At 55.6% G+C, this 24,924-nt stretch overlaps 4 protein-coding genes across 4 annotated transcripts; 3 read left to right on the top strand and 1 right to left on the bottom strand.

Moving 5' to 3' along the window:
- Positions 1-294: 294 nt before the first annotated feature.
- Positions 295-2,361, top strand: VOLCADRAFT_78964 (uncharacterized protein). The gene is made up of 2 exons (XM_002945888.1): positions 295-1,050; positions 1,234-2,361. The coding sequence occupies exons 1-2, from the start codon at positions 412-414 to the stop codon at positions 1,378-1,380; spliced, it is 786 nt and encodes a 261-aa protein (XP_002945934.1). The 5' UTR covers positions 295-411; the 3' UTR covers positions 1,381-2,361.
- A 1,841-nt stretch (positions 2,362-4,202) lies between these two features.
- Positions 4,203-8,504, bottom strand: bbs5 (Bardet-Biedl syndrome 5; the record flags this gene model as incomplete). The annotated part of the gene is made up of 7 exons (XM_002946242.1): positions 4,203-4,637; positions 4,734-4,822; positions 5,509-5,658; positions 6,812-6,996; positions 7,890-8,051; positions 8,151-8,316; positions 8,397-8,504. 7 exons carry the CDS (start codon positions 8,502-8,504, stop codon positions 4,463-4,465), a joined length of 1,035 nt encoding a protein of 344 aa, XP_002946288.1. The 3' UTR covers positions 4,203-4,462.
- A 748-nt stretch (positions 8,505-9,252) lies between these two features.
- Positions 9,253-14,108, top strand: VOLCADRAFT_54924 (uncharacterized protein; the record flags this gene model as incomplete). Its single annotated transcript, XM_002945889.1, has 9 exons — positions 9,253-9,495; positions 9,576-9,732; positions 10,110-10,234; positions 10,484-10,662; positions 11,535-11,739; positions 12,121-12,321; positions 12,578-12,826; positions 13,348-13,564; positions 13,957-14,108. 9 exons carry the CDS (start codon positions 9,253-9,255, stop codon positions 14,106-14,108), a joined length of 1,728 nt encoding a protein of 575 aa, XP_002945935.1.
- A 3,949-nt stretch (positions 14,109-18,057) lies between these two features.
- Positions 18,058-21,954, top strand: VOLCADRAFT_102889 (uncharacterized protein; the record flags this gene model as incomplete). The annotated part of the gene is made up of 8 exons (XM_002945890.1): positions 18,058-18,334; positions 18,433-18,580; positions 18,652-18,714; positions 18,779-18,928; positions 19,351-19,662; positions 20,528-20,695; positions 21,056-21,173; positions 21,713-21,954. The coding sequence occupies exons 1-8, from the start codon at positions 18,270-18,272 to the stop codon at positions 21,952-21,954; spliced, it is 1,266 nt and encodes a 421-aa protein (XP_002945936.1). The 5' UTR covers positions 18,058-18,269.
- Positions 21,955-24,924: the final 2,970 nt, after the last annotated feature.

Raw genomic sequence — 24,924 nt, forward strand, 5'->3', positions numbered from 1 at the left:
AAGGTGTTGTGGATTACACCAGCACAGGGACTACCACGCTAAGAGGACAACAAACGGCGCCGCTCCCTAGTGATAGTGGCCCTTACAGGGCCTAGATCGTTCCATGGAGGCGTTTGTTGACCAAGGGTGCGCTATACGGATAGGACTGACAGGTAGTGTTGCCATGAATCTGCCGGTCTACGGTGCTGAAGAGCTGGTCTGTGGTCGACCGTTTTCAGTTTGCCAACCGTCACGCTTTCTTTCCCAGTGATATTCCAATTGCCTGTTTAATCGAGGAATATACATTTAATATCACGAGAAGCCGGATTATTGAAGTGCTACGATTGGCGGTCGACCGTGGCCATAGGTTTGGTGTTGAACAGTCCATGCAACGTATGCACTATTGGGTTGAACAGGAAAGACTGTAAGGGAATGCCAAAGCTGATGGAACGGGCAGCACGCCTATATCGACAACTTGTGACAGCGAACCGATGGCACGAATTGGCCTCGCAAGGCTGGCCGAAACTGGTGCACCATGTCGACTGTGGCCAGGCCAGTACATCAGGGCGACCTTATTCTTCGTCGCCACCGGGCTACTCAGTCCGCTACTTGTTGCTCGATGGAGCCTTGAAGCATGTTGCGGCGCGGGGTTGGACAGATGCTGCTCTTATTGCAGCAGCTCGTGATCTCGGGTTGTCTCCTGCTGTTATTGGTCTTCTCCCGCGCGGAGAGGGCGAACTAGTAGAGCAGTTCATGGAGCAATGCAATTCCAGATGCATCAAGGAATTGGAGGCGAGGAAGCAAGAACTAGCAGCACTGGCGTTGAACGAGCGTGTTGCCGAGGCATTGCAAATGCGTCTCGAAATGCTCAAGCCAGTAATCGACGTCTGGCCGCAAGCACTTGCAGTTGCGGCAAGACCCAGCAATGCTGCACATAGCGCTAAACTTCTCTTCAGCTTGGTTGATGACATCTGGGCCATGCTGGGCGACGGTTCAACTGACGTAACGTGGTACAGTAAGCGTGCCATCCTCGCTGGCGTGTATGCAAGCACAAGCCTGTACATGATTGTGGTGAGGTTAGGTCCGTCGGTGGGGTGTTCGGTAACGGAACAGAAATAACCGGTTTGGCGCAAGGCACGTGGGCACATTCCTCATTTAGGCGTTACATTACTATTGACACCATCTCTACAGTACGAGTGCGTATTGAAAACACGCACTTGATCCATCACGCACCGCTGCCTAACAATTACTCAGGATTACACGCCGGGGTTTCAAGACACTTGGGAGGCCCTGCGACGCCGCGTGGACGAAGGTCTTTCCCTGGACTTGTCGCTGAAGCAAGGTGTGCGTATGGCGACATCGAGGGTACCGACTACGGCTACTACAGATTCAGCTCAATAGCAATCCCTATCACAGCATGGTTGAGGGAGCTGCTGGCGTAAAATGGCCTCGCACAGCAGCACAACACAACAATGTAGAGGAAGCACACAGGGCGATGTGTCCGAATACTTTGCAGGCATACGACACGGGTCGTTACGGCTCGGGGTTGCGCGAATCGCCCAGCCTTTGGTACATGATACCCGTGCACACCTGAAATTGTGTAAACTTCTGACCGATGTGTCTCTAGGAAACGTACGCGAAACCAGTTTTCAGTCAAAAATCGGCAGACGAAGGACACACAGATTATCACACGTGAACCTGCGTAGAGTCAAAATTCGCTCACGAAGCCTGTCCCAGAAACCTCGAGCAACATACTCGGGTACAGCCCTTTAGGACATTGGCCATGCTGAACATAATCGATTTCTTGCTGTAGCCAGGCTCACTATCTCCCAAATGCAGTAAGGGGATCCATGTCCCTAGAAATGTACAGGGCGACACGACCACGAACCGCAGATGACACTGACCAGGAATGTTCTGGAAAAGTAATTTCACGATATAAACAACTGTCGCCATAAACACCTCTATCCAATCACGGTGCAGCCAGGAAACTGATGCACCACCGCACAACAGTAGAATCAACAAGATATACTGCTCGACACGGTCGTATCGTTCCGCCGAAACCGCACCCGACCCACATCACGGGGCAGTTTCAAATGCTCGCCGGGACCCCATAGCTTGATGCAGCGATGCAGCAGTCGGCTCACGCACCGTAGACCGCTTCACAGGACACCAGCCTTCTGCAGCCGCATCAGCAGATCGCGTCGGTTGCCCAGGGGCGACATGCCACGGCGCTTCACCTCACTGCGCAGCTCGGCCATCGTCATCTTATCCAGAGACTTGGCGGCGACGGTGGTGGACGACAACGCAGCACGGACGTCCATGGACCCATTCTTATCCGCGCCGTTGACCTCGACTACCTACTGCGGCAGCAATGGAAAACATACATCGGTTGTTAAGACGAGGGGAGAAGAGAAGCGACACCGGCGAAATGCCGACGCACAATTGCATGCCAGAGTGTGCAGCACAGCACATTTCAAATACCCGTTGGCCGTTCGTTTCCTATACATCTTACCGGAAAGTTGCGGAAGTAGCAAATGAAGGACGCGATCAGGGAGGATAAAAAAGCCGCAGCCGGCGAGAAGCCCCTCACCCATTCAATGCAAAGACCACACCGCAAAGTCCTAACACCGATGGGGAAGCCCGAAGGAGAAGCAACAAGACACGACCTCTCATCGATATGCGGCTTAACACGCTAATCATGCTTCAGCTCGCCTCGCCCACTGTACCCACCCATCCGCACACCCCTTCCTCACCTGGTACTTGTCGGCCTCCTCGTACTGGGTGATGGGGTCGGTGTTCACCGCGACGGCCCCCAAGGGCACTCCCTGCACGATGTTGTTGGCCAGCAAGCCGGGAGGCTGCTGGTGCTGAGCCGCCAGGACCGCAGGGATGGGGATACCGTTCTCCAGCTGCGCCGGGACACGGGTGTCATGAATGCCGTACGGGGAACAGGCCATGCATGTTCGAGATTCGTGTGAATGTCTGTGTTTATTTGTTTGCTGCAACTGTCCCTAGAGGCCTAGCATACCCACTTGTGACAGCAGCCACGCATAACGTACAAATTTCAGCAATCGTTGGGGAATGGCAGGGCACGATACGGCGGTGCCAACAGGATAGCAGCTGGAAAAGAGCTTCGAGCTTACCTCCGGTACCTGAAGGTTCTCAACGGTACTGACCGCCGAGGCAACCTCCGGCAAAGCACTGTTGGTAGTCAACAGCACATCGCTTAGGACTTCATTCGCTTCGATAAGGGGGCTTGTTTCAACCAGTGTCTCCGAGGTGGTTGATGAAGTTGAGTCCTGATCGGGCGCAACCTCAAGCGGCGCAAGGGTCACGACAGAACCGTGGGGATTCTCCCAAGTATCCGTGACCTGCGAGTTTGCGGTCCGCGTATAATGGATATGGGAATGGTTAGGCCATAGTGACGACGCCACGCCATGCAAGCACTGCAAGCGGCCCAAGCTAGTGCAGCCTCGGCGAGCTTTCTGCGAGGACTCTGGGCAGAACCGTAGGTCTCTCAATTTGCATGATATACATTTTGCAGCAAGTACAGTGAGAGATACAGTTAGTAAACTGTATCTCGAGGACGTAGCTAGGGTCAAGCTCTATGAAAGCTGTCCGCGGATTAAGCTGACCGGCCAAGCTCACCTCCACGCTTCCCGCAGGAGGCAGAGCAACTACTTTATTTTGCCCGGGGCACCAATCAAATGCATCCTTTCGCTTGATAATGTACTTGTACTCGAGAGAAGCCCTGGGGACATGCCCGCCGAGGATATTTTGTCACGGAAAGTCCGACACCACCAAATAATGAACTCGACGACGCGCAGGCAAATAAGCACGAGATCAACTTATACATTAAAGGACCTAACCGGGTCGTGAAGCACGGCCTCAGCTTACCCAACAGGTAAAGTCGCCGAGGTCGACCAGTTATCGCCTTCAGCCCAATTCAAGGCCATAGCTTGCTTGGCGTCCCACGATCCGAGCTCTGGGATGTTTCCAACCAGAAGAAGCGACTGGCCAAACTCGACATGACGGTGAATTTTGAAGTTCACTTTAGTGTTGCTGGACCCAGCCTGTGCCCGAACAATGCAACGGGCCAGGCTCCGAGTCCGAAGCCCAGTGCCGCGCACGGCGCGTGCGTTAAGGCAGGAGAGCGCCATATCCCGGAAGATCGGAAGTTTCCGATATGCACTGAGCAGAAAGGTGAAATGAAATCACAAATCCGTCTTAATTGCGTTACATGTATGGCGCAAATATGTTTATTAGTTGTTCAGAGCATGGGCTTAGTGGCGGAACAAATCCACGCCGAAACCACGCTCCATGCCGCGAACCATCACAAGATTCGCATGAATAAACAACTAAAGCATGAATTAAGAGTCATCATGAAGTAATACAACTAGCCCAGCAAGAGAAACGAAGGAACACGTCAGAAGGGCTTCGGCACTCCGACACGTCAATGTGCACAAAGAACATGAATCCTTCTTTAAAGCACGCTCCACAGCTGCTCGATGGTGAGCCCCTCTTTTAGTTGTTCAATGGCAAGCCCCAGCTCGGCACAGTAGACGGGATCGCGGTCGACGCCTTTCGTTGCATCAGCGTAATACAGGGCCAGCGCATCGCCGCGGTCAGGCGGGTCCACAATTTCTACGTCTTGCTCCCTGCGCGACAGTGTTACCAAGAGTAGGACAATAAGCGCGGCCACCTCAATTTCCTTTCAGTTTCTAGTAGTCGCATAACCCGTCGCACATACTTACGATGGCGTTAATCCAAACGCACCGCCTCCCGAAGCGCCGGAGGATTCCGGTCGGTACTCGACTCCGAAGACCGGGTGCGCCGCGTACACCTGCACAGGTCACAGTTGCCGCAATACAGTGCCACGCAGCTTGGATGCTACTGCTGACTCTGCAACCCCACAATACTGCAACTCTGCAACCCCACCATACTGCCGCACCTCATCCATCACCATCCATTTTCAAGGGGCCAAAAACACCCCTTCTCTAGCACACGTCTCTGCTGTGCGCGCGATCTCAAAAACACCCTCCACGCAGCCCAACCAGCGCGGTGTCCCCCCAGGCTTAGACCCCCCACCCCTCTTCCCCTACGCTCTATTACCTAGCCTCCTCCCTCCCCCCCCTTCTCACATATTTCGTTCTCTGCTTACTTCCTCTATACCCCCCTTCCGGCACGACAATACTTGGAACAAGCTTTCGGGAAATGCAACACATGAGTGTCCGACTCCTATCGGTTAGTCTTTCCCTTCGACGCTTGAACATCGACAACTGTTGACACCAATGTCCTCGATACCATTTCGCCCCTTTACTACTCCGCCCGTAAGCCGGTAAGCTCATAAGGCCCGGAGGGTCCCGGTCACCTACCCATCTACGCCACACCGGTGCCTCGAAGATAGAAAGCTGGATGCATCCGGCTTTACCAGGGAGAAAACGGCATCAGAGGACAGTTTGCTAAGCAAACAGGGGGGGGCATGGCGCGTGCGGTGGTGGTGCGGAGCGGCCTACGCTGCCTACTTGCCTGCCACAGGCTACTGATCTCCTTGTACACGTAGTCCAGGGTCTCCTTGGGATCCACCTTAAAGCCCAGCACGTAGCCACCACTGGCCGCGCTGGTCTCAATTACCAGCGCCTGGCCGAACTTGGAGTCCCGCAATTTAACGGACCGGATCTGATACCGGTGCGGGGGGAGAGACCAGAGGGTGACCGGAGGGTGGGGCGCTAGACGCACAGAAGATTATGACCAGGATTAGGTGAGCAGAGGAGCAGGTGGGCATAACCAGGAGCAGGGCGTCGTCAAGCATGACCAACAACGGCCAGGATCAGGACTTTGGCGTTGTGAATAAACTGTTAGTGAGCTAAACAATTGGCTTATGGAGGCCGGAAGGCGGGGAGGGAAAGGGGGAAGAGAAGGAGCGGCAAGGGAGAGCACCGGGTGCGGTGAGGAGGAGCGCATAATGGGATGCACATCGCATCGGACCGCACTGTCCGGTTGGTAAACAGGGCCGCAGAGCAACGGGATATGTGTTGAGGGAAAGGGCTTGCTGACGGACGATGTCGGCGCCAGCCCAGGGGATGCCCCTCCGCCACCAAACACCCGAGCACGGACAGCGATAACAGCGGTCTCCTGTCTAGGCGTCCTCGCAGCCGATTTCCCAGCTAAGCCAGCGTACTGGAGCCGCCTCACCACCCAACCCTTTCACCTCCACCACCACCACCACCACCACAACCACAATCGGATCCGCACACACTGCATGTCCGCATCTGCTTCACAATCTTCTTCACCAGTGGCCGCCGCGCCTGCCATCCACCCACCCACCCACCCACCGAGGATGCCAGAATCCCGCGCAAGTGGGGACCACCATGCCGACCGCAACCTTGTCATCGCCTCGTGTGGACTCCGCCCCCTACTAGCCCCTAGCAAACCCTCCATGTCCCCTCACCGCACTCCTTTCCCTGACCCACCCTCTGGGCCCCCTTTGCTTTTCTCCCATCCTCATATTCCCTTTCCCCGCCCAAATACCGTGTGCGCTTCTCCGGTACCTCACCTTGGCGACCACGTCACACCTCCTACGACTGCTGCCTGCGGGCCTCCGCGGGCCTTTCATCAAACAATGAATGGGCCATGAGCGGCATACACCGATGATCCTTTCACCAGGATTCGCCCACCTAACAAGAGAATCACCCCGCACCACCCAACCCCACCATCCAGGCTCTACCAAAACCCATTACATTAATCGCCCTCCCCCATCACACATGTATCACCTCCTGCATTCAACTTAGTTGTGAGCCGTCTTAGCACCGACCCTCCTGGCGGGCCTCACCTGCAAGTAGGGTATGGACACGTTGAAGTTCTCCGCCATCTGGGCGTACCACACCACCCGCACGTTGGAGATGAAGAAGGCGCCCAGATTGCCCTGCTCCGCACTCAGGTTGTAGACGCCCTGCACGCGGCTGTAAGTCTGCTCCAGGGGAAGCAGCTTCAGCTCCCGGTCGGCGATGAAAGCGCCTTTGCGCCTCAGCACAGGAGGGATGAGGGCGAGGAGAAGGTAGAATTGGGGAGATGGGCTGGATTGGGGGAAAGTGAAGAAAATGGAAACGCACGGGATAGCTGGGGGACTAGGGGGAGAATATAGCGAAACTGCCTCCGGGAGACAGCTGCGGCCTCAACTCCCTGCCGGTTCATCACCCTGAGACCACCACAGGCCGCCTACGAGACCATGCGGAGCTGCTGCTCCTGCTCGTGATGAGGGCGGAATTGATCAGAAAGGACTTAGCGTCCTTTCTGGCGCTGGTGGTGGTAGTGGTAATGGTGGTTTTAAGCTTCTCCGTGCGACGCGGACACAGCAGTCCTAAGGGGCAGGGGCCAGGCGTACAGCGGCCGTAATACCTATGGCCGCTGTACTTGAGGGGGCGCCGCGCTTGGAGGCGCCTTTTTCCCCTGTAATGAACGAGCCATTGCGCCGTCTGACCAGCCCGACCGGCACGTCTAACTGGGTGTCTAGACTGGGTTTTGGGGTTCGAGATTGACCTCCCCCACTTCCCTCCCTTCTCCGTGAGTGCTCCCTCCTCTCCCCTTCCCCTTCCCCCTTGCCTCCCTAGATCTCCTTAGGGAGACTCCCGATGTGAATTGCCAGGGTAACAGGTGGATTCTTTCCATGGACCGCTTCCTTCATCCGAACGAATGAAAGAGCATATGTGTGTATCCGTGCAGCCATATGCAGGCAGGAAGCTTGGTCAGTTAGAAACGTGGCCCTGAGCAGTTAAGGCCTGCAGACCACCGGCTGGCCAGGGGCCCTTGAGGACCTTATGACCCCCCTTAGGCTGCGAGATGTGCGGCGCTTCGAGTATGTTAGTTCTGTTGTGTGTCCCTCCTTAGCGGGCAGACCATCCTGGGTTTACCTCGCAGCTTCAGTTCGCGGTACAGACGACTGTTGTCGTACGCCTTAAAAACTCCCTGTACGCAGCTGAATAGCGTGTCCGCGCCATCTGCCAGCGCCGTGAATACGAACTCAAAGCGATGGGTATGGTATTTCGTGAGTATGAAAAGCGATTGCGTTTGACCTGTGGTCGGGGTGACGGATTGACGGGGGATTGGCGGTCAGCATTTGTACTACGCAGCTAGCCTCAATAAGCGCTTCTTAGAGCCCCGATCAGCCGTACCCTTCAGCCGAGACGTCGCTGAACGCACGTTGATTGACGTGATGCAGCTGTGCCCGACCGAAATATTTGTCCGGCGATTCTTCTTGGATATCCACATTAGCCGCAGGGTAGTAATCACGAGTTCCCCTAAATCACCGTTATTCCCCTTCGTGTCCTCAACAGACTCCTGCAAAGACACATGCAAGGAACGCGGAGCGTCGCTAAAGCGCTGACAGCTGCATGTGCAAGCCAACGGCATGACCCTACCAGCACGGAAAGGACCTCCTCCCCTTGCCGTGGATTGATATCTGTCAAGCTGCTGTCAAAGCGAAGTTCCCTGTCTTGCCAACAGAATGCCGAATCGCGGTTCACCATCCCGAACAAAATGTCCGCCATCGCGGACAAAGTGTCTTCCAGCCCGCCCGCTGGCAGAATAAGCTGGGCTTGCGGTCACGATATATAAGGATGCTAATTGGGAGCTAAACCCGTTGAGCGCAAGTCCACTTAGGAAGGTCAGAACAAACTCCCGCACTGTAGCATGAAAATTATATTCATATTTTTTGCTTATAATTTTAATGTTGCACAGCTTATAGCAGCCGAGGGATGCAGCTCTGCTAAGTAAGGACTTTAAGGTGAAAGTGCGAAGAGCAATTCCTGCAAGATTACCGAATGAGCAATATCAGAAACTACCACAATTAATTATCATAACTTCCAGACATGTTCACGACCACTGTCATTATTGGCGGTTAAGCATCTTGTTCCAGTTTCGGAGCAGCAAGGGTAGGCTTGCCTTTCTAAATGAAACCTAGCACTATACGTTAGTTGCCATGCTTGTTCACTTTCTACTCCCATTGCTGCCTTGAATTGCCACCGCCAAGCTCCCAGATCTTTTTTGGCCACTTATTTGGCGTCCATCGCGTCCAATTGACAGTCCAGCCCTTCGGAGTTACTTTATAGATGCTTCGGTGAAGGTCGCGTTTGTTGGACTAGTGGATCTTTTGCATTCGGCAGTGGCGTAAATTGCCGGTTGAGACACACGGCGCGTTAGACGAGCGTTCACTCCTTCATCCTCTATTGGATTTTAATTTGCTGGATGAAGCTCCAGGACACGACCCGTGGCTCGATGCAGTCGCAGTCGACAGGGCTGCGCGTCGGGTCGGCGCTGGGCAAGGGGACCGCAGTCCATCGTGTGAGCAGCGGCCGCAATATCTCTTGCAGCGTTAGCGTGACTGATAAGGCGTCAGCCTTTACAACGATGAAAACAACTGTCATTGAACGTCCAGCGCTTGTGGAAGTACTTGCGCCTTCGGCCCTAAACCAAGCCATCAGGGAAGGGCATTACGAGGCAGCTCTGGTGAATTTGCAAGTATGTTCATTAAAAAGCAACGTTTTTTCCGTATCTGCTCATGCTTAGCACTCCTTAGCACTGCACATTGATGACCGCAGGCAAGCAAGGCTGACGCAGGACAGGCGAGCATCGCATCGGTACTCCAGCCGGCCGATTCCTCGACCACCGCCGATGTCACCATCGTTGGTGCTGGACCAGCTGGCCTTTACTTGGCTGCCGAGCTGGCGCGACGCGGCCTCACCGTTAACGTCCTAGGTCGGTAGCTAGCTGCAAGTAGCTACCTATCTGGTCGAAAGGAACGGGCTTCTGAACTGTGTCATCCTTCCCTCAAAGCGCTTGCAGTTTTGAAATTATATCAAAAATGTTTGCGTGACCACAACATTCTTTCTGTCATGCCTGACGAACTCGTCTTAAGAAGGTCGCGCCTGTGGGCTTCGCCCTTCGCCGCTCCTATCTTGGATACATGCCTGCCTGTCCTTCTTCCCTTCCTTCCTTCCTTCCTTCGCATAGTCGCTTGGACCAACTCCCGTTCAGCCTTCGCCTAAACGCGCACCCTCGAAGGCCGCCGACATACATGCCCGCTAAACTGCTTCGCCCGGCCCTATCCCCCCGACCACCTTCCCGCCGCGCAGGCCTGGATGTCCCAATCGTCAACAATTATGGCGTGTGGACTGACGAGTTCCAGGCACTGGGTCTGGAACACACACTCGAGTGTTCGTGGCCGGACGCCGTGTGCTACTTCGGGGAGGGGAAGGAGGTGGGCAGGAAGGGGAAGAGTGGCTGGCATTTGGGAATCAGAACGAACGCATCGTGGTATGGCCCGCGTACGTGTCCGCTTCAATACACTTATCAGCTTGCTACGCAGTAACCATATGCATGCCCGCCTGTATACATACATACATACATACATACATACATTTGTGCCATTATCACCACAGCCCGCGGCGAACTCCAGGCTGCCGTACACATGCGGCGGCTCACGCCACCGTGTTTCCCCTCCTCGCAGGTGCGTGTGGGTCGGGGTTACGGCCGAGTGAGCCGCCGCAAGCTGCGGTCTCATCTGCTGGAGGTTTGCGAGGCGGCTGGGGTGCGATTCAGCAGCGCCGAAGTGGCGGACATCCAGGTGGTGGAGGCCGGCAAGGTGACGCAGCTCACCACCAAGGACGGCACCGTGTACCGTAGCAGGTACACATTGATGGGTGTTTGTGTGTGTGTGGATGGGTGATGGTGGGATGCTGAGATGTGCGCGCTGTGGGAGAGTGTGTGGGGAACACCGGGCGGTGCATCGGTGGCCCTTTCTAACTTGCTGTAATCTAGTTTCACTTTCATTTGTGTTTGGTGTTCCGGAAAGGGCCACAACAAAGTCAGGTGAGGAGGCAGTTGCGCAGGAGGGCGAGGGTGCGAGGATGTGGACGGTATGCAAACGACGGCACGTTTGGTGGTTGGTTCGCTCCCCCTCCCCCTCCCCCTAGGGTCGCTGTGTGGCTTCTGGCAGGGTAGAGGGTGCTAGTGCGGCGGGTGATCTTGGGGGGGGAGAGTTGAGGACTAGTCCTTGCCCAGGGCTGTGGGCGGTCCCGGGGGTGGGGGTGGCGGCGGCGGGTAATGGTGACGATGCTGGGGGTGGTGGTTGGCGCTGTGGGGGAAGGGGGGGGGAAAGCGTATCGCAGAGGCGATGGTGGAGCACAGGGATGCCATCAGCTGACGGGCCCATGACGAGCTCTGGCACAGGTATTTGTTGGCCGCAGCAGCGTAGCTAAGGAATGCAACAAGGAACGCAACAAGGAATGCAACAAGGAAGCAGCAGCTTCAGTAGCAGCAGGGAAAGAACAAGGTTCGTGGACAACGCTGCGAAATTGTAAGCAGTTACAGTAACAGCAGAAGCAGTCACCATGATCCCACATGTCCAGGACTATCGGCAGCTGCAGCTCAGTGTGGGGATCGGGGCATTCCGGCGCGTGATGGGGGGAGGGGGTAGACAGGACTGCATGTGTGTAGGGTGGGTTACAAATGCAACGCACGCGGTCCCGCGCTCGCTGCTGCTGCTGCTGCTGCTGTAGGTTGACCACGTTGGCCGCGGGGGCGGCTGGCGGCAAGTTCCTGCGGTACGAAGACGATGCGCCCATCGTGGCGGCGCAGACGGCGTACGGCATCGAGGCGGAGGTGGAGGGATATGACGGCGCCTACCCGTCGGATCTAATGCTCTTCATGGACTTCCGGCGGCACCACACGGGACTGTACGACGCGACAGCGCCCAATGTTCAGGTGCCGTACGTTTGCAGAACGGCGCGGGCTCTGTAGCGAGTACAGACTGTGGTGAAGGGCGAGGGCAGTTACGACAGGAACGTGTGCGGGGGCCCCCCCCATACACACGCACACACCAGCTTTACAAAACCCCCACTCCACCCGCCACATCAGCGGGTCCATTCCCTTAGCCCTGGGAGGCCTTCACCCCGCTTTTTTTGCTGTACGGCATCTTGGGTCGTACGACCATTGCCCGATCCAACACCATGTGCACCTTTGAAACAGTCACCAGTTGAACCCATCCATCTACCCACCCACATACAAACACAGTTACGAGCTGTTTTCCTTTCCCCTCGAACACCGCTTGTGCGCATATACATACATACATACGTACGCACACAGGCTGGCAAGCACCCCAATGCGGGCGACGGTCTGTGGGGCAGCTCCGACGAGTGCCCCTCCTTCCTGTACGCCATGCCCCTGGGGGGCAATCGGGTGTTTTTGGAGGAGACGTGCTTGGTGGCCAAACCCGCACTGCCATTTGCGGTTCTTAAACGGCGACTCACCAGGCGGCTGAAGGCCATGGGCATCTCAGTGACCAAGGTACGGCACACACGTCTTCTTGCGTCGTACCATGACCGTGACATGACATGTCGTATTGGGGTTTCAAGGAGGACGGGCAGTACAGGACCGAAGGACCTGTGCGCACCTGTTTCGGAAAGAGCAATGACGTTGCCATCATCCTTCCCTCCTCCTCTTCCCCTCCCCTCCCCCCCCCCGCCTTCTTGTACACTCTTTCCTTGGCAGCAGCTTCACTCGTTCGTGGTTCGTCTTCCCCCTCCCCCCCCCGCGATCACAGATACACGAGGAGGAGTGGAGCTACATCCCCGTGGGTGGGCCCCTGCCGCTGGCCAGTCAGTCCGTTACGGCCTTTGGTGCTGCCGCTAATCTGGTGCACCCCGCTACGGGGTTCAGCGTGTCGAGGTCCTTCCGGGAAGCCCCCCTGGTGGCGGAGGAGATTGCGGCGGCGCTGGGCGCGGGACTGGGTGTGGCAGAGGCCAGCAAGCGAGTGTGGGACAAGTTATGGCCGCTGGAGAAGCGTACGCAGGTGCGGAGGGCGCGGTGGTGCTCACGTGGACAGGGAGGGTGCTCTCGTACGTATGTATGCATGTATGTATGTACTGTATGTATGTGTACGACTGTTGGATTTTGGGAGAGGTGGTAAGGCCACATGGACTGCGGTAGAGGTTTATGTGAACGCGTCTTCGGGCGGTTTTGGGGGCGGAGTTGCGACCAGTGGCAGAGGTCCAGTGGCGTTGGGAAGGGGAGGGGGGGAACGCGGAGGCGGAGGATGCTCCCTGGGATGGGGTGCAGTAGGAGAGTGTGGACGGAGTGAAGGTAGGGTAGAGGAAGGAACGGAGTCAAGGGCACTGAAGGGGGGCACTTCCGCACATTCCTCTCATCCTCTCCAGTATTCCCGCCAAATGCTGTCTATATCCCACTCTCTCCCTCACCCTGTCCAACTCGCCTCCACGTAGGATGTGCAGCCACTAATAGAATGCCCGCATTACCCCCGGGGTTATAAAAAAACCTTTCTCCTTCCCATTCTTCCCATTCTCCCCCCCTCAGGCTAGCTTCCATGTCTTTGGCATGGAGCTGCTGGCGACCCTGGACTTGGCTGCCACGAATGACTTCTTCAACACCTTCTTCCAGTTGCCCGCTTACTTTTGGCGCGGCTTCCTGGCCTCCACTCTTTCCTCTGGTCAGCTGATCGCGTTCGCACTGGTCGTGTTCACTCTGGCGCCTCTGTCCATCAAATACAAGCTCATCGAGCACCTAGTCACAGGTGCGGCTGGTGTGTGCACCTGCGAGGCAGATGGAGGTAGCAGGAAAAGAGTGAGCGACCCACGGGTCGTTGAGGACCATGTGCGGGTTGGGGTGCTGCTGCGGCTGCGGCTTTATTTGTTGCTGCTGGGTGTTGCTGTTGCTAACTATTACTCCTCCTTCTTCCTTGCATCCCGGAACTACTAAACGGCCACATAAGAACATCTGCAACAAAAACCAACCTGACAAACCCAACTGTCGGCACACGCGCACGCATGCACGCATGCATACAGCTGAACCCCACCCGACCTCTAGGGCTCCGCCGCTCCACCCGCGATTGTATTGAGGCTTTATCGTACTATACCACTCATCTCACTTCTACTACTTCTACTACTATTCTCACTACCACTCTAGATCCCGCCGGCGGCTACCTCATCCGCGCGTATAAGGCCCAGTGGGACGCGGCTCAGGAAGCCAACTCCGCAGCCACCGCGGTCGCCTCGGTGCTCATTGGCACAGAGCTCATGGCGCACGCGGCGCTGCAGGCGCTGGCGGACAAGGCCTGAACTCAATGGGGGTGACACGAGCTACGACTGAGCCGAGGCCTCCCAATTCGGCGCCGGGTCACGGCGCGGCTCTGAGGGGCTCACCCGCCTGATGGGTCCCTGTGGAGAGCGTGGATGGGTAAGTGGCGCGGGCTGGGGTCCCGGTATTGGAGTAGCAGCGGCTTGGGAGAGAGACACCCCTGAGGATGAGCAAGCGTGCGAGGTAGTGTGTGCAGTGGTAGAGGGAGAGGTAGCGGGGCTTGTTTGGCGAGGCTTAGGAGCGGTGGCTTAGGGGGAGCTTAATTCCAAAGAAAGGGGGGCCCAACGCCGTCCGGACCTTGCGCAGCGTGTCTGTTCTGCTTGCGATTGCAGGGATGGGGACGTAGTGTGTGCGGAAGGCGGTGAAAATCCCGTGTTGAGATGTTGAGCTTGAAGCTACTTCTACTTATGTGGGGTCAAGGTCCATTGGTTAAGACACAGGGCCCTAAAAGGGGTGCTGTTTAAGGAATGTGGATATCGCACGCTGCGGTGAAGAGGAATGATGGGCGTGTTGCAGAGCAGGTTGGGATCTTCATATGGAGGACATGTCTTTTCTTTATTGACCTGCACAGCCTTTTAATGCGGTAAAGGGCTCTAGTTTCAACCAGAGGCGTTGCGTGGTTCTTTAATATGTATTTGGTCAATGTGCCAGGCCGGGGCGGCTGCCTGGCCTGCTGCCGTCTTCGTCGGCACGCACCATATCCCACATAGTAGATAGACGTATGGGTGAGACGTGTTGCTGGAGTCGGCCGGGGAAAGGGTTCGCTTGCTCTATGCCGCCTGGCGCGGTGAGGCTGTTGCCGCGGCGGAGTGCTGGTGTGATGTTGGCTGCCGGGCTCTTGCGCTTGTTCGAAGAGGGAGTGAAAGGAAGGGGGGCATAGAGCCTGCAGATGGGCGGCCCAGCTGCCAGTGCAAAAACGCATATCAATTATAATGAAGACGTGACATGCGCACACATACATACATACGTACGTACGTTGACGATGTGAGAGTGAGTGTGAGAAGTTTTGAGAGCGCGGTTGTGGGTCAAAAAAGGCGGTGGCCGGCGCTGGACCTCGCTGATTCCGGGTATCGCTCGTTGTGCCCACCGCTCGTTTAATTGGTAGGTCGCGATGGTGGTGGTGGTGGTGGTGGTGGCGATGGGCCTTGCGGAGGAAGGCCGGCCCGAGTGTGCAGCCATGCCTGGCATGCTGGGCGGACGCCCTTTCCTCCACCGTTATCGAAGCGGCTGTAGGTATTGCTGGTGGTGAGCAGATGGTGATGTTCCTGGTCCACCACTCGTGGCACGAACCATGATGGCGGTGGCCATAGCTGCCTGATTACCAGTGACCACGTAGTGGCCTGCGTGGGAGATGGGCTGGCGCCGTGCAGACAGAAGGAAAGGAGGATGAGCTGGCGGGCTTGTCGATGTGTTGGCTAACAGGGTGTGAGTGGCGCAACTGAGGAGTTATAGCAGCGGTGCGCCTCGGGCTGGAAAGGCTTTTAGGGGTGGCACATACGTGATCTTGATTGCATATCCGTTTTCCGCCGCGGGAGCTGCGGGAGATGTGAAGGTGCATGGCCCGTATGGTGCCGGCAATAGAGATAAAACGGCTGTGATGCACCCCGGTTGAAGTCTTACATCGCCGTTGTGCTTCGCTGGCTGTCGCCGGTGTGCGCGCGTGTATGTATGCCTGTTTTTGGAGTGTGAGAGTGAAGGGAGAGTAGGATCTCGGTGATGGAGTTGAGAGGGAGAAGAGAGCGCATGTGTGAAGCCATGCGGTATACTTGTGAAGGGATCATAATCATACTCTTTTTGCGATGCTGTGTTTTGTGCCAAGTGCGGATGTGCTAGTGCCTTGAGACACATACAGTACACAGCAAAGGGGAAAATTGGAGGTGGTGCATAATTGCCGCAGACGCAGTGCGCCTGTTATTGTACAGTCGGTCGGTAGCGTCGCGAAGCTGCGAATTTCGCAACCAAAAGCCGGTGTGAGGGATAGGAACCAAATATAAATTGAACATGTGACATGTGATGCGGTTGGTTCTTGCGGTTACAAGACAAAGAGTAGGCAGCCTCTTGGTGCTCGCCGCTTGACACTCGCGGCTGGGTCGGCTTGGCCGCACTAGCCCTTTGTGTAGATCGCTCTGCCAGTAAAGTTGTAAAGCTACGGATCCAAACGCCAGACAGAAATTAAATTCTGTACGTTGTACCTTCACGGGGTACCTGGGTAGCGATGCATTCGCCGCCAGGTGCTACTACCCCAGGCGGGTAGCACAAATTGTAATAAATGTAATTTAATGTGGATATGACCCAGACGTACCTCCTGCAGCCCGATTTGCAGGCTTCACTACTGCCGGTCAACTCGCGGCTGCAGCCGCCATACGAGGGGAGCACTAAAAATACATGTTCTGCGTTCAAAATTGTTATAGTTTTTTAGGTTGCGCGTCATATCCTGTGCGCAGCGCTAGAACCTGCTTCCCGCCACCTTCCCCCGAAAGTATTGCTGAAGGCCGCTGCCCGTCGAAAGCACAGAAGTGCAGCCCGATGCAGATAACCTGACTATTAAAGAATAGTAATCTAAAAATTTCAAGATTTGCACCTAAAACCCCCTAAGGCCAAGACATATGATCGCTTCTTACTTCGTATTGCGCTACAGAGGCAGGCGGCGGGGTACGATTAAGGATGGCAACCGCGCTGGTAATGTCCTGGCATCCGGCCCCTGCCTTGTTGGGTCCTTTAAGCCTTACCGCTTAACGCAGTGACGTTTCCAGTCCCGCGCGGTGCACTGACAATTGTTAATCTCCTTCACGCAATTCTATCCACCTTGCACAGGCTATGCAACGGGCTTGTGTTACTTCACGGTCAGCTATCGGCACTAATGATCTGGGCAAAACCGTGTTTGCTTGTAGACCTTTGCATGGCGGCAATCGAGTGAATTTTTGGTCCGCACGCTACCCGTTGAGATCCCCTGTGCCATGCGGACGATAGAGGGGGATTGGAACGGCTGCTTAGATCCATAACACAGGCATCCCTCCAAGATGTGCTTGTCGCATGGAATGACGCGTGGAAACAGATGCCATGGAAACAACTAGGCTATCGCTTTTCCATGGTTATAGAAGGAGGAGGTCTGGGAATCTCGTATACAGATGTGGAGAGAACTGGACGCAGCCACAGTAGGCCGCCAAGCAGGCCTTCCCATGCGCCGTAAACAACCAGCTTATGGCAATATCAAATGATACTGGTGGGTTTGGGGCATGTAGACGTGGGTTTTTGTGGCTCAAACCTGAATTTGCAGACTTTTTGGACTGGGTGGTTTGCTTGCAGTCGAAGCCCGCGGCCAAATTGTTTGAAAGGTGTTTTTGCAGAGGTATGCTGCAAACGGAATCTGATCGAATACCGTAGTGCGCAGAGATGAGCAAGATCGGGTTCATAACGGCCTGTGCATGGGTCTTCAGGAAGAGCACATTTCGGTTAGCCTCAGCCGGCTTCTCAACTAACGAGGAGTCAGAAACATGATGCCCCACTTCGCCATCAAAAACTTACAAGCTTGAGTCTTAAATCCATTAACACACAGGTGCTTACGCGGGCTTAGTGCTGCACTGCCTCGACCGTTGGCGAATCCAAGAAACGATTCCGCACCTCTATATTCCGCGCCTGTTAGTACGGTAACTCCATGACCTCGTTGAAGAAGATTTTATCAGTAAAGGTCAAAGCACGCATGGGATTGACAGAATGCAAGCGCAAAAAGTCACGCATTTAGGCTGCGCACAGCCGTAACCTGTTGTATGACATGAGCAAGCCCTAGGCGTATGACTTTAAAACAGCTAAATCCTGTGCTCTGAACAAGCACGAACACCCGCCCGCCACGAGCGTACATGAATACGGCACACCGTGTGAAGACCCTGAAGACCCAACCTCTGCACCGCGAAACTTTTTCCGCTGGTGGGAATGCGTTGAGGAAGAAGCATATTAGCTCAGCTCTTGAGTCTCTATCTCATAGCTGTAGCGTTGAACGCTTCTTGGTGTCTATCTCTGAGCGTGTTTACTTGAAACGGTTGCCTTACACAGCCGTTCACACGTTATAGTGCTCCGAAGTGTAAGGGTAGGGCCTGCCAAACCTATTATAAAGGCATTCGGGGGACGAACTCGCACGGACGCAAATGCAGTTGCTCTGTAACAGTGCAGCATGTCCACAAGAGATTTGCGTTGCTATCGAGGAAGCAAGGTGCGGAGCCATGATTTTGTGGTAATGCTTGGCTCGCGGTTGCTTTGATGTCGGGCCATGGCGCCCCCCTGAACGGAGCGGTTTGGCCCTATGCGCAGCTGCCTGAGCGATGCATTTGAGACATGTAGACCACTGGCTTACCACAGTGACTGCTATGTGTCAGTCGCAAGGTGTAAACGCAACGGAACTCAACTGGTTTTGAAAGCGTATCTTCGTGACCAGCTGAGCCCAGGAGCACGACAACAGGTGCGAAGGGATACAGCAAGTGGATGCACTATGCGGTCTGGCCCAGAACTTACATCGATATTGGCCAACAGGTACAAACTGAAATCGACATCCACTCCAGCTTGCAACACCCAAACATTGTGCAATTTTTAGCGGTGAGGATGGTGTACTCTGCTGTTGCCTCGAAGGACAGGGCGCCAACACGGTTGATGAACGCAGGCTTTTGAGGACTATGCCCGTGTATACCTACTGCTGGAGTACGCGGCAGGGGGCGATCTCAGAAAGCATTTGCAGGGGCTATCAGAAAGCAGAATCCGGGACTTTTTCATCGCACCGGTGCTGCAAGCGCTGAATGTTTTGCACAACAAGGTGTGTCTCCCCGGAACAGTCACTGGCGTTCCAGCTGCTGCATCCGCACCTGATGTAATCGCGATCCTGTTTCCTAGCCCACGACCTTCTAGGACAGTGTTCGGTCATGCATGCCTTCCTCCCCTAACCCAACTGAACATACTTGATGATTGTGTACTCAAACCCTATATTTCCCGCCCTTTTGGAAATCCGTCCGTCACGGCCACGCTACCTCGAAACAGATTTCACAAGGACGTCTTCGACACATGCCTTAACACCTTTGACACCCTTTGACACCCTTCGATCGCTCCTCAAGCACACCCTCCTTCATCGCCTTGGAACCAGCAAACCCACGGCCCCTTCTACCATACCCCATCCCTACTCCCTTTCAACCCCAATCCATTCATCTGCAACCCTTTGAAACTCAATACATTGCTTCCTAGGGCTTCTCCCATCGGGATCTCAAGCCGGAAAACTGCCTCGTGAGCGGCTCTGAAACCGTCAAACTTGCTGATTTTGGCCTAGCGCAACCGACCCACCTCCCCGAGGACGCGTGTGCCACGGATACCGATAGTTGTGGTGTCAGTATGGGCTGCACAAGTGGCGGCTGCAGGTCAATGGATAGCGAATGCAGCAGCAGCGGCAGGACGCCCGCCGTAATTTGTACGGCGGGCGGGACCCCACTGTACGCGGCGCCGGAAGTGCTACGTGCCATGTTCCGAAACCACGGCATGCAGTCGGCGGTTGGGCCCAAGGTACGCCAGGCAGGCCATTGCTGGCTAGGCTGGGGTGGCCGCCTCAGTGTATGCATTGAAGTGTGTGACTTGCTGCTGGTAGGGTTGCAGTGATTTTCACTTGGCCCTGTGGATGAGGTCGTTAAGTTGGTGGAGGACACCCAACTTGGGGACGTGCTGGTGGGCATAGGGCGCAGGGTGCAGTTTTATGCAATGCTGGGTAGGAATTAATTGCGCGGGGCGGATGGGGGGAAGGGGTCTCCAAGGAGTCTTTCTTATTCGGGAGGTTCGGCTACTCCTGGTCGGGATGTGTGACGGAGGCGGAGGGGGAGGTTGGTCCAGTCCGTGGTTGGTCCAGTCCGTGGCCAGCCGCAGGGGGGGGAGTGTTTGTGCAAGAGCAGTCCAGCGGGAAGGTCGCACCTGTGGGTTCGGTTCTTTCACTCAGAGTAGAACACTCGATCCCGCGCACGAGAACACCCGGATGACCTGCGGTCGAAATGATTTGGGTGATTGGGCCTCGCTACAACTAAGCATGGGCGTCGTGCTGTCTTTAGGCCACCTTTCGGCCCCTTTCCATCCTGCTGAGCACGGCATGCATCCACGGCATGCATCCAGAAGACTTGCCTTTCCTTTGCCCTCGCTGCTGCCGTCCGTAATCGGATATCGCCCGACAAATTATTATTACTATTATTTACGAGTCCTAGCAGAGGGGCAGAGGATGGGTGTGGCCAAGAGCTGCGAGGGTGCTAGAGGGGATGCCGCTAACTCGTCTGTCCGCGCTGCGCGCTTTATGATTCACCTTCAGCCTCAAGCATGTCCCTTTTTTGCGTGTCATCGGTTAATCCGGTGCACCTACTGTCCCTTCACCGCATATGCCCTTCCGCAGAACGACGTATGGGCTCTGGGCGTGATGGCGCTGGAGGCCGTGACTGGGTGTCACCCCTTCAGCCCCGACCACTACCATTACGAAAACGTGCTGTACAGCATCGCCCACTGCAACAAGGTCAATCTGCCCAGCAATCTCAGCCCTGAGTTTACAGATTGGTTGGAACAGGTAAGGGGTCTGCAGACAGTCCCCTTGAGCGCGTGGGCCGGGAGCTTTCAACATCTAGGGTTCCCTTGACCCACCTTTCCACAGCTTATTTTGGCTCCTCTATGTTTTATTCCTCCCCCCATGGATTGATTCATACGCTGCCGTTCAGCCGTGTTATCGACCACCCATCCCGACACGCATGCCGTTGTCCGCTGTAAGCCGCCGTCCACGATCCTGTCACCAGGCCCTCGCTCCTCTGCGTCATGCCTCAGGCATTTCGGGTCTCACGAATTTGCCCCTGATCATCCTTACCTATTCCTTATTTTCGCACATCCTTACATCCGCGACCGCCCCGCCCGGCTCTCCCCCCGCTCCCTTCAGGCCCTCAACCGGGATCCCTCCCAGCGCGCGAGTGTGGCGGAGCTGCTGGCCCATCCATGGCTGTCCAAACGGTACACCCCGGAGGAAGAGTCCATGTCTTCCCGCTGCGACTCAAAGTGTCAGATGGGCTCTGCTCTCCATACAGGAGGCGGCGATCTGGGCTTTGACTGCTGGGAGTATTAGGAGCGCAGCAAGCAGCGACGGGGGACGCAGCAGGGCCGCGGTAGCGGCAGCGTCGGAGTAGGGGCTCTGTACCCGTTGCCCGTTGCCGCAGTACCTCCGGTGGCTTTCTGGCCACAACCCTGCCCTCCAAGACAAGCAGCAGGCCTCTTTTGCAGTAGAAGCAGTAGCAGCCGCAGCAGCGGGGAAGTTTAGCAGCGGGCTAGGTCTACAGAAGCGCGACTCGCCTTCCGCGAAGCCGTTTCTCTGTTGATATGTTGTTGCTGTGTTCTCCTGCTCCTGGGCAACGGCTGGGGGCCTGTGGCGGTGGGCGGGCAATGCCACCCTCATGGTGGCTCGCCGCCGCTTGATCGCGACTCAGACCAGCCTACGCCCTTGTCCCTGCTTCGGAGCACCGGAGGCGGTGTCAATCGTTGAAACCCCTTCGCACCTCCCGCTACCTCCCGCTCGTTTCCATCTGGCCTGGACCTGCCGCAGCCATTGCCTGGGGCCCCGTCTTCCACTTCCTTGACTGCCAGAGACTCTGCTCCCAGTCCCAGTCCTGGCTATGGGGCTCTGCTGCTAAAGCCCTCTCAAGGATCCGGAGGCTCCCCGAGCCTGTGCGTGTCTCCCTAGCCCGCGTCAACAGCATCGCCCGCCTGCGCCTTAGGGACTTGCCTCTGCCGCAGAAGCCCGCTGTCGCCACTGCTGCGGCTCCGGCGGCGCTATCCGCTGGTTGAACAACAGAGGATGTCCCGGCATTTGCCTCTTACGGTGATGTGGGCTTCGGGAATTTGAGGGCAGGCATGACCCTGCCGCTCGACTTCGCTTCAGGCACTGCGGCGGAGGTGGGACATGGATGTTGCAACCCTCCTTGACTTCCCGTCTTGACGTTTGCATTCACACGCAGAGGGGTAGCGGCCTCAGATTAGGTTTTTTGCATACCAGGATTCTTTTCGCGTTTTTATGTTTAGGGCGACACAGAACTGCAGGCAGTTTCGTCGCCTGCGTATATGTCTATCATCCCTGTAGGTGATGAACTTGTTGTGATGCTCGTGACACGGCTTATAGGGCTTAGGGTTACGTTGCGTTGAGTTGCTGCTTCGCGGTAGGTTGTAGCCTGGCTGCGAGGCGTGCGTCTTCGTTGGGCTGTGGTTGAACAACGCAAAGGGTCCTGCCGCTCTTGTGTTGGCTTTCCACGCCTGGGCGCGGGGAGGCCTACATTTTCTCTGGTGATCCCGAAATGGTGCCGCGTTGCGGTGTCTAATTATGAAGTAAATGGTGACACCTCTTGTCCTTTACTGGTTGCTGACTTGTGCTGCAAACCCGTGTCGCGGTGCGTCTTTGGGGATTGATGCGGCTACTTGGACATATACGGCGGGTACTCGAGCCACATTGGTTACCTCGTAGTGACAGCACACATTTAGGTAGGTATCTAGCTGATGGCAGTTGGAAAACTGCCTGGCCGCTGTAGTCCATTCTAATCCTTAAGGCACAACCCGCGGATTTGTGCCCTCTCATTGCCGCACTGCGTATGTAATGGGGGGCCTTGGAAGACGTGGACGCAGCAAGGGAAAACAGTGTACGAGCGGACACGCGGACGTTCAAAGCCTTAAATGATTGCGGCCGCTGAGAAGGTCTTGCACAAGAATGTATGTTACATTTTGTATGTTTGCTTATCAGTGATGATGATGTTGGATGCGGTTTGTTTCATTTAAGAGCTTCTGACGTGATCCAAATCCTCGGCGTGGTGAGCTTTTGATTGGGAAAAGGTGACGGAAGGCCCCATTCTTGCCCCTGCCGTTGTCCTGCGCGCGCCGGATGTGGTGCTTTTGGATGCGCGTAATGCAGAGCAGGGTGGCGCATCAGGTGATCCGGGCCGCAAGACGGGGTGGTAGAGGGTAGCTTGGTGCAACCCCCTAAGCTGCGTTGTCCAGGCGGCCACCGTCTGCAGACGTCAGGGGCCCATACGTCCTCTGGAATAGCGGGGTCGTTACCGAGGAGACGGGGCTTTTGTCAGGGTTTCGGTGCCGCAGGATGCGTTTGCTGGGCAGCCGCATGTTGGCGGAGTACACATTAGTTGCTGTTGCGGCTGTAATGGTGACGAGGCTTTTTTAATGTGCGCTGGTCGCCACTGATATGCATGACCTATGCAAACAGTGCAGCGGGGATAAACAGGACGTCGGAGGCGCGGGCTTTGCGTGTTATGTCTGTTGTGTGGTCTCCATTCGCTTGGCCGCTGAGGAAGGATGAACGCCGATAAGGTGGAGCTGTGAAGACTTTGACTCGTTTGGGGAGTTCAAAAACATTGGTGCGGCGGGTGGGAAAGCTCCTGGCTGTTGGCGTCGTGGCCTCGCGACTTCAGGCATGTTGGTTGCGTAGCACCTGTGATCTGCTTGTGGGTTATAAAGTTAGGTGAATACTAAAAGACTAAAGGTATACAGAATGCGTGACCGCTTTAAACTGGGTGTGCATCATGCAGCATAATAATGTGACGGGATCTTGGATTCCCTAGTCGTCGCGCCTTGACAGTGGGCCAACGATGGACGTGCGTATGACCCGAACTGTGACCTGACGTAGCCAGTCCATAGCTAGCCACCACGTCTTGCGGGCTGCCGTGGATGTTGTCGTAGAGCTCACTCAATATTGATAGAGTAGTCAATCCACCATCACTCCCACCCTCAAAGCCTGGAAAACAGGACCGTGGTGAGCCAGGTCTATGTGCATGGAACCCCACGGTAACTTTTTCGGGCACTGGCCGGTTTAGAGAGCGTGGAAACCGTCGATGGCCAAATAGGGCGCCTGGACGTGTGGGGCGTATATGGCTGTTGCAGCCGCTGCTCTACCGAAGTTGCTGCTGCCGCAACCTCTCCGGCTTTTTAGAGTGGGGATTTCGGTGCGCCTAGATCAGTAACTACGGCAACGATTAATGAATGTTATCACTTGATTTACCATTTCTGTGAGACAGTATATTGACGTCATACGGAAAAAATGATGTCTGTTGTGATTCTCGCTTCTCGTCAAGGGGGGCTTCTAGTGGTCTGGTCCATTTCTGCTCGTCTTTCGTTGTTGTGTCTGTCGTTTTCGCCGTAGCATTCGGGGGGAGGTCGGTTGTGGTGTCATTCATGTTCATTGATGGTTTTACAGGGCCGTAAAACGTGAAGTGAAGACTGCGAGATGTTGGCAACCAGAACAGGTGCAACGCGACCATCTTCAGTTTCAAACGGCGGGGGAATGTAATGCAGTCGGAACAGGTCCCAACTGTCCATAGCGCATTTAGATTCCTCCTGTACGTTGTCTGTGTGGATGAAGGAAATACCGGTCACCACCATGCGCGTAACGCCCACCTCTTCATTCACGCGTCACACCTGTAACTTGCCCATCATTCCGCCCTAGCCATTCGAAAACGTATCGACAAATCATACGTCAATAGTACAAAGGTCAACTTAAGAGGGTCTAAGTCTATCCGCAAACCAAATATTACACAAGTTCAGGTAGTGTCACATTGCGAGGCTAAAGCATCGAGAGCTGTAGACAGGGCAGTAAGCCAGCGGGTGTACAATTTGATCTCAATAACGGTCAACAGTCTGCAATAAGCTGTGGGTGTGCGCCCAGTTTGTGCAATGAGCTAAGTTTCGTCCCTATAAACAGTTTCAGAGACCTCCTCGGGAACGAGCGACTTTCCAAAAAAGGCATCCCTCCACTCCCAC

The sequence above is a fragment of the Volvox carteri genome (assembly GCF_000143455.1).
Source record: "Volvox carteri f. nagariensis unplaced genomic scaffold VOLCAscaffold_1, whole genome shotgun sequence".
Classification (NCBI taxonomy): Eukaryota; Viridiplantae; Chlorophyta; class Chlorophyceae; order Chlamydomonadales; family Volvocaceae; genus Volvox; species Volvox carteri.